This window comes from Scyliorhinus torazame, chromosome 7 (genome assembly GCF_047496885.1).
Source record: "Scyliorhinus torazame isolate Kashiwa2021f chromosome 7, sScyTor2.1, whole genome shotgun sequence".
NCBI lineage: Eukaryota > Metazoa > Chordata > Chondrichthyes > Carcharhiniformes > Scyliorhinidae > Scyliorhinus > Scyliorhinus torazame.
The window spans coordinates 131,004,247-131,022,270 of record NC_092713.1 but is presented as its reverse complement, the minus strand read 5'-3'; the positions used below and the strand labels follow the sequence as shown (position 1 = coordinate 131,022,270).

At 45.7% G+C, this 18,024-nt stretch overlaps 1 protein-coding gene across 3 annotated transcripts in view; it reads left to right on the top strand.

The window, feature by feature from the left end:
• Nucleotides 1–734: 734 nt before the first annotated feature.
• Nucleotides 735–18,024, top strand: part of ro60 (Ro60, Y RNA binding protein) — a 72,413-nt gene continuing 55,123 nt past the window's right edge. For 2 of the 3 annotated variants that reach the window (XM_072511487.1, XM_072511486.1), the window contains exons 1-3: nt 735–881; nt 4,148–4,763; nt 17,044–17,264. In XM_072511487.1, the coding sequence (XP_072367588.1) occupies nt 744–881; nt 4,148–4,763; nt 17,044–17,264 (975 nt within the window). In that variant the 5' untranslated portion in view covers nt 735–743. The remainder of the gene's footprint in view (nt 882–4,147; nt 4,764–17,043; nt 17,265–18,024) is intronic. The other variant, XM_072511488.1, reaches the window with a different exon arrangement.

Genomic DNA, 18,024 nt, shown 5'->3' with positions numbered 1-18,024 from the left:
GCCCTCCGACTCTGCTCCCAGTCAGCTGCACTCTCTGTAAACTCCCGGTTCCCTTCACGCTCTTTGAGGAAATGTAGGAAACGAAATGAATGGGGAGGAGCACCTTGCTCCCTCCTCACCTAACTCCCTCAGTCACCAAACTCTCATGATAGCACTCAAATGTACCCAAATGGTCACCACTAATATAAGCAAAGGGTCAAATTAAACTAAGATGCTTAAAATTCAAGTGATGAAGGAGCTGCACTCCGAAAGCTAGTGATTCAAAACAAACCTGTTGGACTTTAACCTGGTGTTGTAACGGTGCTCTTACAGAGAAATGAAGGCAGCCAGGAAAACCCTCCTCCATGGACCAAACCCATTCTGAACCTGCAAAATACAGTCTCGGTTGGACCATGATGTATTTGGGGAACTGCTGTGAATGTGAAAAGTACAAACGCTGGTTTCATTTAAAATCCAGGACTTGGGGGTGAGGGGGGGACGGATATATATGCCCTGCCTCAGAGGGGTGATGGAGAGGCACATAAACTCTTTCTGGATGAATAAGTCAATGTGAGCCCTGTGGTCTCTTTCACTGCATTGATCCTGCTGCGCCCACTGGGAGACGTGTGGAAGGCGAAGCCTGCGGCCGTTCCCACAGTGGCCGCGGGAGGCGCTGCGGTGCCTCCCCCCCTCCCCTCCCTGGCCCCCGAGAGCGAAGAAGTTGATTGGTTGGCGATGACGTCAGCGAGGCGATGGAAGCCCGGATGTTGCTGTGGCAACGGGTGGCTGTGGGAGTGGAGAGTCTGAGTGAGGGTAACAAGGGAGAAGAGCGAGGAGGTCACCGGGAGCTGTGTATGCACCATACCCGTGGCATGTCCAATGATAGGGATTGCAGCATGGAGGTAATCCGTATATCTTGTTTTCTGGGTGTCACTGGGAATACGCGGTCTGTTTAACCGGGGGTTTAAACTGCCCCCGCCCAGGACCAGGACGACCCAAGTGGTTGTCGTGATTCATTCGCTGCTGACCGGGAGCAGACAGGCCTCTGGCGCTCCAGGGGACTGAACGATGTTAACGTTTTCTTATCACCTTTATCTAGGCGCTGTATCATATATCAAATATTCACCATAAACGGTAATGATGAGACTTAATGCTTGAAACTTTTGTTAAGGTCAGGAACCCGGCAACCTCCCCCGGGTTTTCAGAGAGCGAAATCTCCCCACTGCCCCCTTCGCCTGGCAATAGCGATCAGAACATTGGACCATTTACATCGCTGCTTGCTTCGTATATCCATCAAATATGCCATCAAGCTGTGTGTTTTAATTTTCATTAATGTTGTGCATTTTATAACCCTATTAGCATTAGGGTTAGGGCAGCACAATAGCACAAGTGGATAGCACTGTGGCTTCACAGCGCCAGGGTCCCAGGTTTGATTCCCCGCTGGGTCACTGTCGGTGCAGAGTCTGCACGTTCTCCCCGTGTGTGCGTGGGTTTCCTCCGGGTGCTCTGGTTTCCTCCCACAGTCCAAAGACGTGCAGGGTAGGCGGATTGGCCATGATAAATTGCCCTCAGTGACCAAAAAGGTTAGGAAGGGTTATTGGATTACAGGGGATAGGGTGGAAGTGGGCCGGTGCAGACTCGATGGGCCAAACAGCCTCCTTGCATTGTATGTTCTATGTTCTAAATACAGAGCAAGTTTTCCAGTTGATTTGACCAAATAATTTTCCAGTTGATTTGACCAAATAATTTTACACCCCAGTTTCAAAAGTGTTCTTGGTGTGTGCAGTTTGCTTATTATGTTACTGTAAATCTTTTATCATCCTTCAGTTGTTTATGTATGAAAGGTATATACAGATTATTCTGCACGCTGAATCATTCATAATGTAATGCAAATTACATTATTTTATATTGAAGACAAACATTTCCAAGTGCAAAAAATAAAGACTTGCAATTATATAGCACCTTTCATGACAATTGGACGTCTTAAAGTGCTTTATAGTCAATGAAGTACTTTTGAAGTGTACTCACTGTTGCAATATAGGAAACATGGATGGCAAGTTCCCACAAACAACAATGTGATAATGACTAGATAATCTGCTTTTTTGGTGCTGCTCATCGAGGGATAATCATGGTCAAGATAACAGGGATGACCTCCTGTTCATCTTTGAAATAGTGCAACAGGATTTTTTACATCCATCAGAGAGGGTCTCAGTTTAACATTTCATCTGAAAGGCAGCAGATCCTATCTTCAGTGTCAGCCCAAATTTGTGTGCTCCTATCCTAAAGAAGCTTTGATTCAGAAGTGAGGGTGCCAACAACTGTACCATGGCTGACACAATAGAAAGTGTCCTTATGGGGGACTCCTAGTCATTTTGTGAATCTACTGGAAATCTAGTCATAAAAATGGGGCTGACAAGAAATGAAGAACTGGTAATATTGGCGGGAATGCGGCAACAATGGTAGTGACTACAATAGCTGTCGGCTTGAAAATGTATCACCAAATTCTTATTACGGGGAATCCCCGTAAACAAAAGTGTTGAACAATATTTGGTACTCTGTGGGACCCATGTATATAATTAGTCCTTATTGTTTTTCTTGGATAGCCAAGAAATATTTCTCATTGTGACAAAGTGACAACAGAAGGCAATCTCAATTGTTCTTGGGCATCTTATTTAGTTAAAATTATTTTGGTTAAACTGAAGAATTACATTTTTTTGGGATCTTATAGCATCAAACTTGAAATTGCTTCGTAGTGCATTAACAAGTAAATCAGTTAATCTTTGCGGTAATGCATTTGAGGTAGACATGTTGGCCAGAACCTGCCTGGCTCTTCTCGTGCACAACCAAAGCATGAGAACCTGCCAATGGGGGTCAGTTCAACAATTTACCTGGAGAAGGGAGTATTCATAATCCACAATACTGTTGCAATGTACTGTTAGTCCAGAATAGATGATGCAGTCAGGTGCTGGGTCGTGAACCCACAGTCTCCGTGATTCTGATGTGATTGTTGCAAACTGTCACATTGGCATTGCATTTATTGTAAGCAGTGGTGTTGAAAAGGAAATTGTTCTTGTAACACATGCTTTTCTTTGTTGGAGCTCTTGGAATATAATTTTGTTTAGTAGAAGAGCTAAACAAATAACAGTTTGTGTGTACTATCTGATCTTTATATATTTCTGATTCTCAGAAGGATAATAAATGTAACATTTATACTATTACTCTTGCATCAGATTTGGACATCTATCAACATAAGTTTAGTGAACTTACTCAGAGCCAGATCCTGTTCCGAATCACCAGTGCATCAATTTTGAGCAGTGTGAGACCACATTCGGAGACCAGTTCTCACTGGCCTGAGCGTATACATGGTGTAGCCTATTCTTTTGTAGTACCTCCTGGAATCTCTCTCAACTGTGCGTGAACACTCTTTAATATTATTAGAAAGCAGACCTTCCCAACATTAAAAACAAATTGCTCAGTAGGTAATGCTCCATAATGCATGAACACTGACATGAGCAAAGCACAGTTGGCATTGCAGTTTTGCTCTTAATGCCCTTGCCACTCCATGAATGTAATTTGAGGCTGGTAACTTCAGTATAGTTACAACTTACTTTCCTCGGGGATCCTCCATAATTAAGGATTCAACTTTAAATTTTGTGCAAAACTCTAATGTTATCAATTAATTACCCTTAGTAATTTTGCAATGAATCAAAGAGAGAAATGAAACCCCACGTTAATCCGCTAATCCTACAGAAATCCTGGTTTATCTTCTTGGAATCTGTCACAGTTTTTCAGGGACAGTTTTGTTTTTTTAAAGGGGATTTCAGCATCAATTGTTTTGATTTGTTCTTAGCACTGTATTTTTAGTGCTCAAGTTTAGATGGCCAGATAACCAAATAATGGTTTACATAAAGTCATGCATGCTACAATGAAGGCAAATAGCATGTGCTTTGGAAGGGAACTGAGATACGTACATGAAGGAGATGAGAATATACTGATTAGTTTAGATGGTTGCATGGGAGGCGAAATGTGTGATTATAGACCAGTTAAGGATAATGTCTGTTACTGTCCTGTAAATTTTACGTTACTTGCTCCAACAATAGAAAAATAAATAAATGTTTTTTTTTAAAGGTATTGGTATTCATAAAGTATATATTTTTCCATTTAACAGTGTATCACAGATGGACTCAAAGTTGTTCGAATGTCATCAGAGTCCGAAGTGCACGAAACTGAGCTATTGAATGACCAGCATGCACAAAAGTCTGAAGGTGGTTCTGTGTGGCAAGTGACTGACATGGTCCGCCTGCGCCGGTTTCTCTGTTTTGGTTCTGAGGGTGGGACATACTATATCAATGAGGAAAAGCTTAAGAAAGAAAATGCTGAAGCCATATTGAGATTGATAGAAGAAGGTAAAGGGGCTGAAGTTGTCCAGGAAATAAAGACATTCGGTGTTGAAGGAAGAGCGGCCACACAAGATCCTACTTTGTTCGCTTTGGCTCTTTGCACACAGTGCTCAGATACTTCCACAAAACAAGCTGCATACAAAGTTCTGGCTGAAGTCTGTCACATACCGACTCACCTATTTACATATATACAGTTTCGAAAGGATCTCAGCGGAGGGATGAAATGTGGTATATGGGGAAGAGCGCTGAGGAAAGCAGTGACAAACTGGTACAACAGTAAAGATGGGATGGCTATTGCAATGGCAGTTACAAAGTACAAGCGAAGAGCAGGATGGTCGCACAAAGATTTGCTTCGGTTGTCACATCTGAAGCCAGCTAATGAAGGTGAATAACAAAATATTGCGTAGCACTGATTTTTAACCCCCCCCCCCCCCCCTAACATTTTCAGCACCTCTTGTGAAACTGAGAATTCTCACTGGGGTACAGTTCCATGGGTATCAGCAAGTTATTCTGTGGTAAACTTGAGGCCAGTCTTATTCCCATCTAATGTTCATTTATCACCATTTTCCAGATGCAATGTTTAGACCGCTGTCCTAGCTGAGACCAGTTAACTTGGTATAAGCTGGGTATTGCGTTTGAGTCTTTGATATCAGTGTTACACTTAACAAACGCTGTCTCGGTCTCTGAGAGACTTTGGGTGAATGTGATTGAAGTATTTTCCAAAATAATTATTTATGCTTAAGATATTGCAGTGTAAGCTGATTTGGGAGATAAAGGTCTGGCAAAAGCTACCTGTTCATTAAATCAGTGGTCCTTAATGACCTTCTGCATGCTACAATATTTAGATTCATCTTATTGAAAGTGCATGCTTGCGAGTTGGGACCTTGCCATTTCCTGTAGTCTTAATTGTTCTAGCAGTATCAGATGTTGTCAAGTTCAGTTTTCCTCCCATGTGTCTATGACAGGTGTTCTTTTAAAATGACTTGCTTTGTACTTTTCTGCTATTTTTTAATACATGTTAACTTTCTATAAATATTGTGGAGTTGTGTTTGCTGTTTCCATTTTTACCTTTGTAAGTTCTGATTCATTGTGCTTTCAACTTCTACACGTCTTTGATTTTTTTTTTCTTCCCTTTTTCATTAAAAGCAGTAGTTTTTACTCCATGAATTTAAATTTGATGTTCACTTTCCCACCTTTTTTTTTCAATCTTTGTGTTCCAGCCATTTTCTGGTTAAAGATATCCAAGTAGTGTGTCCTTATGTTTTTTAATGAATTGTTCTCTTCAATATCTCAAATTGGCTAGGGTGACTGACCAACTAATAATTAAAATGTTCTTCCCTTTTGCAATTGTGCCGTAGATGGGCAAAATCGTGGATTTTCAAATTGCAGTGGGTCCTATCATTCATTGATCGAGGAGTTGAATGACTGTATTCTTACCTTGCAAATGAAAATTGATATATGGAGGAGGGCAGACACAAACTCTTGTATCTTGTGTTTCAGTTTGTTAATTGACTAGTTTGCAATAAGCTTGTTTTTGTTATTTGAATATGCCTTTGGCGCCACAATTAAATAACCATGAAAATAACTTTAAAAGTTTTAAATAAAACTTGATGGTTCTGGTACTCAAGTACTCTTTTGGACCATGCAACTATGACTGATGCTAGGGGGGGGAGGGGAAACAAACAATTGCAGACTCTTTGCAACCTCAGCCAATACAGTTACTTCTGTCATGGTTAAATTGTTAGATTTTCTGAGACACGATCTACAGGCATTTAGACAGGCGAGGGCTAATTAGGGAAATTCAGCATGGCTTTGTAAGGAGAAAGTCATGTCTCACGAATTTGATTTGAGTTTTTTGAAGGGATAACCAAGAAGGTAGATGAGGGCAGTGCAGTCGACATTGTCTACATGGACTTTAGCAAGGCCTTTGACAAGGTACCGCATGATAGGTTGTTGCAAAAGGTTAAATCTCACGGAATCCAGGGTGAGGTAGCCAATTGGATACAAAATTAGCTTGGCGACCGAAGCCAAAGGGTGGTTGTGGAGGGTTGTTTTTCAAACTGAAGGCCTGTGACCAACGGTATGCCTCAGGGATCGGTGCTGTGTCCACTGTTATTTGTTATATTATTAATGATTTTGATGAGAATGTAGAGGCATGGTTAGCAAGTTTGTAGATGATACCAAGATTGGTGGCATAGTGGATAGTGAAGAAGGTGATATAAGATTGCAACAGGATCTTGACCAATTGGGCCAGTGGACCAATGAATGGCAGATGGAGTTTAATTTGGATAAATGTAAGGTGATGTATTTTGGCAGATCAAGTCAGAGCAGGACTTACTCAATTAATGGTAGTGAGTTGGGGAGAGTTACAGAACAAAGAGATCTAGGAGTACAGGTTCATAGCTACTTGAAGGCAGAGTCACAGGTGGACAGGGTGGTGAAGAAGGCATTCAGCATGCCAGGTTTTATTGGTCAGAATATTGAATTCAAGAATTGGGACATCTTGTTAAAGTTGTACAAGACATTGGTAAGACCACACATGGAATACTGTGTTCAGTTCTGGTTACCTTATTATAGGAAGGATATTGTTAAATTAGAAAGAGTGCAGAAGAATTTTACGAGGATGCTACCAGGACTTGATTGTCTGAGTTATAAGGAGAGGCTGGATAGGTTGGAACTTTTTTCCCTGGAGCGTAGGAGGCTTATGGGTGATCTTATAGAGGTCTATAAAATAATGAGAGCATAGATAAGATAGACAGTCAACATCTTTTCCCAAAGTTAGAGGAGTCTAGATCTGGAGGGCATAGGTTTAAGGTGAGAGGGGAGAGATACAAAAGAGACCAGAGGGGAAATGTTTTCACACACAGGGTGGTGAGCATCAGGAATGAGCTGCCAGAAGCACTGGTAGAGGTGGGTACAATTTTTTCCTTTAAAAAAGTTAGACAGTTACATGGACAGGGTGGGCATAGAGGGATGTGGGCCAAATGCAGCCAAGTGGGACTATTTAGTGATAGAAACTGGGCGGCATGGGCAAGCTGGGCCGAAGGGCCTGTTTTTATGCTGTAAACATCCAGAACATCTATGAGTTGTGTGACTAGACTGCATACATAAGACCTAAGGCCTGCATTTGTCCTTCTTATTGGAGTGCATGAACTGATCAGGATCGCATCAGTTTATCATCCAGGAGAAGTCAAGGCTGTGTACCTTTAAACCGAAGTGTGTGACAATTGGAACATTTTGGGAATATTGACTTCTAAATATGGACACTATTTAAGGGTTAAAAGCCTGGGGTTAGAATGTGCTTGTTTGCAGTGGTCGAGGTTTAAAATATAATACTGATCTGCAGGATCTGGATCATTTGTAGCAGCCAGCAGGAGCAATTGACGAAGGAATATGTTTTTAAGTCTGAGCTAATGCATAGTAGTTTGCCTGGGGAGGTCCCTGGAGAATTAGAGTGCTTTGCAGCCTGCAGAGAGAATTTGTTTTTTAAGCTTGGAGAGATGAAGCCATTATTGGATGGAGCCAGGGATTGCAGGTAGACATTTTGAGAAGCTGTGGAGAGAGGCAGTTTTGGAGAAAATTGTGGAGAGAGACAGGGTTTTGGAGAAAAGGCTTTTGGAAATGAAGTCTGATCTGGCAGCCCTTGTGTTTTTAGACCACAGATAAAGGCGGTTTTCTTTCTCAGTAGGATAAGGGGAAAATGTAATGATTTGAAAGTTGAAGGCAAGGAAGAGGCTGAAATTACTAAGTTGAAGCAGCTATTTGAAGATATTCAGCCAGAGTCTGAAAGGGTTCTAACAAGAGCCTGAATCTGTTCTGTACCACAAGAATTACTCTACGCCCTGATAATTTCAAACTGGATTAAGAGGTGTATGATTCTTTTCTTGTTGTTTAATGGAAAATTGTATAGTTGTGTTAAGGGGCAATTGGAAGCTGTTCTTTTTTGGGTTTGAAGTTAAAAGTTTAATATTATATTTATAATAAAGGTTTTGTTTTAGAAATACCAAAGCCCGATCTTCTTTTTTTTTTTTTTTTTTTTTTTTGTTCATGCATTCTCTCCTGGAGCAAATTTGCACAGTCTTAAAAAATAATAATCTTGTGCGAGGTGTGCGGGAAGCCCAGCAAACCATGTCCACATGTTTTGGGCATGCCCGAACCTTAAAGGGTTTTGGCAGGGTTTTGCTAAAGCAATGTCCAGAGTGCTAGACATGCGGGTGGTGCCGAGTCCGGAGGTAGCAATCTTTGGAGTGCCAGAAGATCTGGCAGTTCAGGGAGTGAAAGAGGCCGACGTCCTGGCCTTTGCCTCCCTGGTAGCCCGGAGGTGGATCCTTTTAATGTGGAGGGACTCGAAGCCCTCGAGTGTGGAGACTTGGATCAGGGACATGGCTGGGTTTCTCAGGCTGTAGAAAATAAAGTTTGCCTTGAGAGGGTCAATGCTGGGGTTCTCTCGCAGGTGGCAGCCATTCGTCGACTTTCTCGAGGAAAATTAAAATGTCGGCAGAAGCAGCATCCCGGGGCAGGTAGGTGCAATATGGTTGAGGGATGTATAGAAGGGGTAGGGTGGGAAATGTCTTTTTTTACCATGTTGATGTTTATGTTATTATTATTGCGTTTGTTATTGTTATAAACATTTTGCAAATAATTCAATAATATATATATTTTTTAAATAATAATCTTTATTAATGTCACAAGTATGCTTACAATAAAACTGCAATGAAGCCACTGTGAAAATCCCCTGGTCACCACACCACAGCGCCTGTTCGGATACACTGAGGGAGAATTCAGAATGTCTAATTCAATTAACAAGCACGTCTTTTGGGACTTTGCGGGACGCATCCGGAGGTAACCCACGCAGACACTGGGAGAACGTGCAGACTCCACACAGACGGTGACCAAAGCCGGGAATCGAACCCAAGTCCCTGGCAATGTGAAGCAACAGTGCTAACCACTGTGCTATTGTGCCAACTAAAATATTGTGATTTTGATCCAGCATCCTAGCCACTGTTGTGGTCTGGTCTGGGATCCTATTACACGTGGGGGCTCGCTACCGGATTCTTAAATATAATTATTTGTTTGGCTTGGGGTTATTGAACTTAAAGACAATGAGTGTGTGTGGTGATGTGTTGGGTAGGCTGGGTCGATGTGGACTGCACTTGATGCAATGTAGCGAGAGACAGACCTCCAACACTTGATAAGATGCAACACTATTTTATTTAACATCTAAACTATTATACATGTTCAACTGTGGGTTGACACTATGCTGACTTGACTGGAGACCTGATACTAGCCTAACCAGACTTACTAGCTACCACATGGTGTTTGCACTGGCCAGCTCACTAACTCTGACTGTCTCAGAGGCTAGGTCCCGAGAGAGCGGGAAAACTGGTGCCCTCTGGCTTTATAGTGGCCGTGTCCTGTCTGGTGATTGGCTGCTCTGTTCTGTGTGCTTACTGGTCATCCTGTGTGTCAATCACTGCCTGTCTGTACTCCATTATATACATAGATGTATATTATGACATCTCGCCCCCCTTTTTTTTGTATCGTGTGTGTTGAGATAATAAATATTAAGGTGCATGTGCGTGTGGATGTGTATATGTGCGTGACTATATACAGAATATGCTAAAATGACCTTATGTACACAGGAAGGTGTCGCTAGTGCAGATATAGGGCAGATGAAACAGTAAAAAATGATATTTACAGAGGTCCAAACGATAAGGTAACACAGTTGTGCAAAAGTTCAGTCTATAAGTTTAGTCTCTGCGGCGCGCGATGAATTCTGGTTGACTGCCTCAAGGGTGGATCAGGGGCCGCCTGCACCTGGATTAGGTGGGACCGCCGCCAATGCGGTGGTCGCAGAGGTCGGCAGGATTGCTGGTAGATTGGTGACCTCGTGGTAGGGCACATCCGGAGGAGGCATTGTGTGAGGCGGGACATCATGGTTAGGTGGCGGGCGTGGAACTCTGCGCAGCGCCCATCTGTTGCGTCGAAGGAAGGAGCCACCAGCCATGCGGACGAGGCACGATCCCGGGGCCACCTGCTTGACCACCACAGCTGTGGCGGACCAGCCGCCGTCAGGCAACTGCACACGAATATGATCAGTTGGGACCAGCTCGGGGAGATCCGTGGCATGAGCGTTGTATGCTGATTTCTGTTGGGCCCGAGACTGCTGCATCTTTTGTATGACCATGAGGTGGTCAAGGTCTGGAACATGGATGGCTGGAACCGTGGTTTGCAGAGGGCGATTCATGAGCATCTGCGCGGGAGACAACCCAGTGGACAGCGGGGATGCTCTGTATGCCAGCAACGCCAAGTTGAAGTCGGAGCCGGAGCCTGAGTCTGCAGCCTTGCATAGTAATCTCTTGACGATATGGACCCCTTTTTCGGCCTTCCCATTTGACTGCGGGTAGTGAGGGCTGGAGGTTACGTGACGAAAGTTGTATCGGCGGGCAAAATCGGACCATTCCTGGCTGTAAAAACAGGGACCGTTGTCACTCATCACCGTGAGCGGTATCCCATGTCTGGCAAACGTTTCTTTGCATGCTTTAATCACCGCCTTTGACGTGAGGTCGGACAGTTTCTCCACCTCTGGGTAATTGGAGAAGTAGCCGACCAGGAGGGCATAGTCACGCCCCTTGGCGTGGAAAAGGTCGACACCGATTTTGGACCATGGGGAGGTCACTAACTCATGTTGCTACAGAGTTTCTTTGGGTTGAGCTGGCGGGAAATTCTGACATGTGGGGCAGTTGAGGACCGTGTTGGCAACGTCCTGGCTATGCCCGGCCAATAGACTGCCTCTCGAGCTCTGCGTCGACATTTCGCGACCCCCAGGTGACCCTCATGGAGTTGGCCGAGCACCATGGCTCGCAGGCTCTGTGGAATCACAATCCTATCGAGCTTCATGAGGATGCCGTCCACCACCGTCAGGTCGTCCTTGACGTTGTAAAACTGGGGACACTGTCCCTTCTGCAAGCCATTCGTGAGGTGCTGCATCACTCGCTGTAGCAGAGGATCCTTGGCCGTTTCCTCACGAGTTTGGATGACTCTCATCAGGGGCCGGAAGGTTGGAGGCACACAATTGCACCTGCGCATCGATTTGGCACACAAAGTCAGTTTGTTCACACGGTGTGGTGATAGACCTGGAAAGGGGATCTGCAACAATGAGTTCTATGCCTGGCGTGTAGACCAGTTCAAAGTCATAGTGGCGTAGCTTGAGAAGGATGCGTTGTGACCGAGGCGTCATGTCATTCAAATCCTTCTGGATTATGTAGACCAATGGCCTGTGGTCCGTCTCAACCGTGAATTTTGGGAGGCCGTACACATAGTCGTGAAATTTGTCGATTCCCATTAGGAGGCCCAGGCATTCCTTCTCAATCTGAGTGTACCGTTGCTCAGTGGGCGTCATGGCTCTGGAGGCGTACGCAACTGGGGCCCATGAAGAGGAGTCATCCCATTGGAGGAGCACCACCCCAATACCGTCCTGGCTCGCGTCAGTGGATATTTTGGTCTCTTTGGTAGAGTTGAAGAACGCCAGAACCAGGGCTGTGGTGAGTTTTGCCCTCCGCTCACGCCATTCGTTCTCATGAGCGGGCAGCCATTGGAATTCCGTCAACTTTTTGAGGAGATGGCAGGGGGCTGTGGTATGTGCCGCCATGTTGGGAATGAACTTCCCGAGGAAGTTGACCATCCCTAGAAAGCGGAGGACGCCTTCTTGTCCTCTGGGGTCTTCATGGCGTTGATCGCCGAGACCTTGTCAGCATCTGGCCACACGCCTTGCTGCAAGATGTGGTCACCAAGGAATTTGATTTCTGATTGACCGAACGAGCACTTGGCTCTGTTGAGTCGGAGGCCATGCTCATGGATTCTGTGGAATACCGGCTTGAGGCGATCGATGTGTTCTTGAGGAGTTGTGGACCAGATTATGACATCGTCAACATGCATGCGCACCCCCTCGATACCCTCCATCATCTGTTCCATGATGCGGTGAAATACCTCTGAGGCAGAGATGGTGCCAAAAGGCATCCGGTTGTAGCAGTAGCGACCGAATGGGGTATTGAATGTGCACAGCTTGCGACTGGATGCATCCAGCTGTATTTGCCAGAACCCCTTTGAGGCGTCCAGCTTCATAAAGTGTTTGGCATGAGCCATCTCGCTGGTCAACTCTTCTCGTTTTGGTACCGGGTAATGTTCCCTCATGATGTTGCGGTTTAAATCCTTGGGGTCAATGCAGATTCGAAGCTCCCCTGACGGCTTCTTGACGCAGACCATGGAGCTGACCCAGTCCGTGGGTTCTATGACCTTTGATATGATGCTCTGGTCCTGGAGGTCCTGTAACTGCTGCTGGAGGTCCTGTAACTGCTGCTTGAGGCGGTCCTTGAGGGGTGCCGGCACCCGACGTGGTGCGTGGATCACAGGGGTGGCGTTTGGTTTGAGCAGGATTTTGTATCGATATGGGAGTGTGCCCATTCTGTCGAACACGCTGTGGTACTGTGTGATGATGTCATCAATTTCAGCCTGGAAATTCTCATCAGGTGAGGCCGTCGCCGGTGATGATGACATGGTGTGGACTCGCTGAACCAGGTTCAGGAGTTTGCAGGCCCGAGCAGGGACGCTCTGTCAGGTCCCACGATCTCAAATCGCAGTGTCGCTTTAAATGACTTATTGGAAACTCCGAGTTGGCATGAGCCACTGGCAGCTATGGCATTGCCATTGGAGTCAAGGAGCTGGCAGGCCGGTGGAAGAATGCTTGGTCTGACGCGGATGGTGTCGAGATCGGATTTGGAGATGAGGTTCGCCGATGCGCCAGTGTCCAGTTTGAACCGGATGCGAGCCTTGTTGACTGTGAGGACAGCACACCACTCATCGTCGGGATCCACGCTGAGGATCAGGAGGTGCTTCGCTGTCTTGGGGAAAGGCAGCGCATGCTTCGTAATGATGCCCACCCGGTATGGAGATGTGAGGCACGCAGCATCAGGATCTGTTGGGCTGTCGGGGTCGGAGTCTGGCATGGCCTGCTGTATTGAACGGATGCTTCTGCGCCGCGGCTGGGATCGCTGGATGCTGGGCAGTGGAACAGATCCGCAAAGGGCTGTGTAATGGCCAAGCTTGCCACACTGTAGACATCGTCGTGATTCTGCAGGACATTGACGCTTTAAATGGGCGGAGCCACAATTCGGACACGTCATGACGCCAACGTCAGCGCGTTCCGTGCACCATCGCGCATGCGCAGTGCGGTCGAACGACGTACGCACCTGCGCAGTCAGGTCGTCGGTCTCGCCGTCCCCTCGGTCATGGCGTGCATGCGCAGGAGCCCGGGGAAAGCGCGCGGAATGGCCACTCTCGTCGATACTTAGGTCCTGCATTTGTGCGATAGCCTGCACCCGTTCCGCCTCGTGGGAGGTTAGCTTTGCCATTTCTGCCGCCATGATGTGGGAGTACCGATTGTTAGCATGTTCGTGGAGAACGCACGTTTCGATGGCGATGGTGAGGGTGAGCTGCTTGACTTTCAGGAGCTGCTGGTGAAGGGAATCGGAGTGGACCCCAAAAACGATCTGATCCCGGATCATGGAATCAGTGGTCGAGTCATAGTTAGATGACTGCGCGAGGATGGGAGATGGGTCAGAAAGGATTGAAAAGGTTCATCCTTACCCTGAAGCCTCTGCTGGAAAAGGTACCGTTCAAAGCTCTCATTCACCCCAATGTCTCAGTTGCTGTCGAACGTCAGTCGGACTGTTTTAAATTTTGTCTTGTCTTCGCCTTCAGCGAATGTAAGGGAGTTGTAGATGTGAATGGCGTGGTCCCCGGCTGTGGAGAGGAATAGTGCGATCTTCCTGGCGTCCGATGCGGCCTCGAGGTCGGTGGCTTCTAGATAGAGTTGGAACTTTTGTTTGAAGATCTTGCAATTTGCACCGAGGTTGCTGGCGCTGCGGATGAGGGCGGATGTTTTCCATGCCACCGGATGGGTGTTTGCTGGTCAACGCTGATTCACTCAAGGTAGGTCTGTCAATTTTCAGCATCACTCACTGGTACCATGATGTGTTGGGTAGGCTGGGTCGATGTGGACTGCATTTGATGCAGTGTAGCGAGAGACAGACCTCCAATACTTGATAAGATGCAACACGATTTTATTTAACATCTAAACTATTATACATGTTCAACTGTGGGTTGACACTATGCTGACTTGACTGGAGACCTGATACTAGCCTAACCAGACTTACTAGCTACCACATGGTGTTTGCACTGGCCAGCTCACTAACTCTGACTGTCTCAGAGGCTAGGTCCCGAGAGAGCAGGAAAACTGGTGCCCTCTGGCTTTATAGTGGTCGTGTCCTGTATGGTGATTGGCTGCTCAGTTCAGTGTGCTTACCGGTCATCCTGTGTGTCAATCACTGCCTGTTTGCACTCCCATATATACATAGATGTATATTATGACATGTGGAATGATTGCATTCTTGAAATTTAAAGAGGGAGTGACTTGGGATGGTTCTTTCAGTTGTAAAAATGTTCCTGGTGTGCAAGCTATTACTTGGAACGGTTTGCAAAGGGAGACTAAAGCAAAACTATTGGGTTTGGTGGAGAAGCTGTAGCTAATCTTATCAAAAGGGGTGAGTCAGGTCGTGATAAATAAGAAGTCTTACAACACCAGGTTAAAGACCAACAGGTTTGTTTCGATGTCACTAGCTTTCGGAGCGCTGCTCCTTCCTCAGGTGACTGAAGAGGTATGTTCCAGAAACATATATAGACAGATTCACAGATGCCAGACAATGCTTGGAATGCGAGCATTATCAGGTGATTAAATCTTTACAGATCCAGAGATGGGGTAACCCCAGGTTAAAGAGGTGTTAATTGTGTCAAGCCAGGACAGTTGGTAGGATTTTGCAGGCCAGATGGTGGGGGATGAATGTAATGCGACATGAATCCCAGGTCCCGGTTGAGGCCGCACTCATGTGTGCGGATCTTGGCTATAAGCTTCTGCTTGGCGATTCTGCGTTGTCGCGCGTCCTGAAGGCCGCCTTGGAGAACGCTTACCCGGAGATCAGAGGCTGAATGCCCTTGACTGCTGAAGTGTTCCCCGACTGGACGGGAACATTCCTGCCTGGTGATTGTCGTGCGATGTCCGTTCATTCGTTGTCGTAGCGTCTGCATGGTCTCGCCAATGTACCACGCTTCGGGGCCTCCTTTCCTGCAGCGTATGAGGTAGACAACATTGGCCGAGTCGCACGAGTATGTACCGCGTACCTGGTGGGTGGTGTTCTCACGTGTAATGGTGGTATCCATGTCGATGATCTGGCACGTCTTGCAGAGATTGCTATGGCAGGGTTGTGTGGTCTCGTGGTCAATGTTCTGAAGGCTGGGTTGTTTGCAGCAAACTTGTATGTATATATGGGAGTGCAAACAATCCTTTCATCAACAGAGAAAGCTTCTCTCTACCCTGCCTCGATAGCTCATTATTTTAAACAACTCAATCAAATTTCTCTTCTCCAAGGGAAATAGTCCTAACTTCTCCAGTCTTATTCATTTTAACTAAGGTACCTCATCACTGGAAGCATTCTCCTTTCTGCACAATCTCTAACATCTTCACATCATTCCTAAAGTGTGGTGCCCAGAATTGAACATAATTTTACCACCGACTTCGAGACACTTGCTTCAGGGCAAAAGACATCCCGATTCTGTACTTGTTGGCAGTGGAATTGACTTGGTAATTTTACTGGAGGCAGCCTCCTACGTGACTGCCTCTGGGTCCACCATCCAGTCAAGGAGAGGTTGCCAATGCCCCCCGTCCAAACAGAAGATCGGCAGCTCTAAAACTCAGCAACATTACCAGAAGAGAGAACTCAGGCAAGTAAGTCAAAACTGAAGTTCAGGATGGCCGAGGGTTGTAGGCATCCATAGGGCAACATTCTCATGATGATTGTTCGGTCTGCAGGGGCAGCCTTTTCTGCCCGCAAATCCCTCTTTGGACCATGGAGGTTTCAATAGCCCCTTCGGCCGCTGCAATGAGGCAGCATCCCCCAACCGGTGGGGTGGGGGGGGGGGGGCGGTCCTGGGTCCTGTAAAATGTCCCTTAATTATGAAGATTGACTATTTTTCCAGGGACCCGGGTTTGAGTCCTGGCTTGGGTCCCTGTACTGCGCTGTAATGTTCTATGTTCTGTCTGTGCGGAGTCTGCACGTTCTCCCCGTGTCTATGTGGGTTTCTTCCGGGCGCTCCTGTTTCATCCCACAAGACCCGAAAGACGTGCTTTTTAGGTGAATTGAACATTCTGAATTGTCCCTTGGTGTACCCGAACAGGTGCCGTAGTGTGGCGACTAGGGGATTTTCCCAGTAACATCATTGCAGTGTTAATGTAAGCCTACTTGTGACAGTAATAAAGATTATTAGTGATACACTAGGGATGAAGTCAACAAAATCAATATAGGGATGAAGTCAACAAAATCAATATATAGTTAGATATGCCCTGTTTTAAACTTAGGCAAAAATATGGGTTTTATTTTCCTTGATTGTTGGAAACTTTGGCTTGAAGAAAATAAAGTGACTAGAATTTAATGTGACTATAGTACTGTTTTATTTCAGAATACATAAGTGTATATTGAATAAATCCGAAAGCATTGTCTCGCATTAGATTTGGAGAATGGTATTTTGAGTCAATTTGTTTTGTCTTTTCTAGATCTCACTTTGGTCACCAAGTATATTATGAAAGGTTGGAAGGAGGTTGAAGAAGCCTACAAGGATAAAGACAACTCTGATGGAATCCAGAGGCTATTGAAGTACTTTGAAGCTCTGGAGAGAGTGAAAATCACCCGAGATGAACATGAGGTTGCTCAGCTTATTGAGGAGTACAGGCTGGTCAAGGAACACCTATTGACTAATCACCTGAAATCACAAGAGGTGAGTGAATAAATGCATTGACCGTTGTTCACGAGATAGTGCATAAAACTATTGAAACCAACATATTATTTATTAACCATTGCTACTTGAACAGCATCTAATAAAGTATTTGTGGATCAAACTAGGAGGAGAAAAAAAACTTATTTCCATTCCACCAAATGGGCATTTTCTAATTGACCAAAAAGAAACCCACTACACTGCCATTGAGCTGGTTGCCAACATGTATGATAATATCCCAAATCATAGAATCATAGAATTTGCAGTGCAGAAGAAGGCCATTTGGCCCATCGAGCCTGCACCGGCCCTTGGAAAGAGCGCCCGACCTATACCCACACCTCCACCCTATCCCCGTAACCCCACCTAACTTTTTTGGACACTATGGTCAAGTTAGCATGGCCAATTGACCTAACCTGCACATCTTTGGACTGTGGGAGGAAACCGGAGCACCCGGAGGAAACCCACGCACACTGGGAGAACGTGCAGACTCCGAACAGGCAGTGACCCAAGCTGGGAATCGAACCTGGGACCCTGGAGCTGTGAAGCAATTGTGCTAACCACTATGCTACCGTGCTGCCCCACTCATAAACACTCATGCTGATCTTTACTTGCCCCATACCTTCGCCTACTTCACCTATATTTGAATCTTGCTAATTTGCTAACTTTCAACAAATACTGAAAACAGCCCTTAACCATGATTGTTTCTGAACTCAATTTAACTGTGATTACTTTGACACAAATGTTACTCTAGGATGCTGCTCGG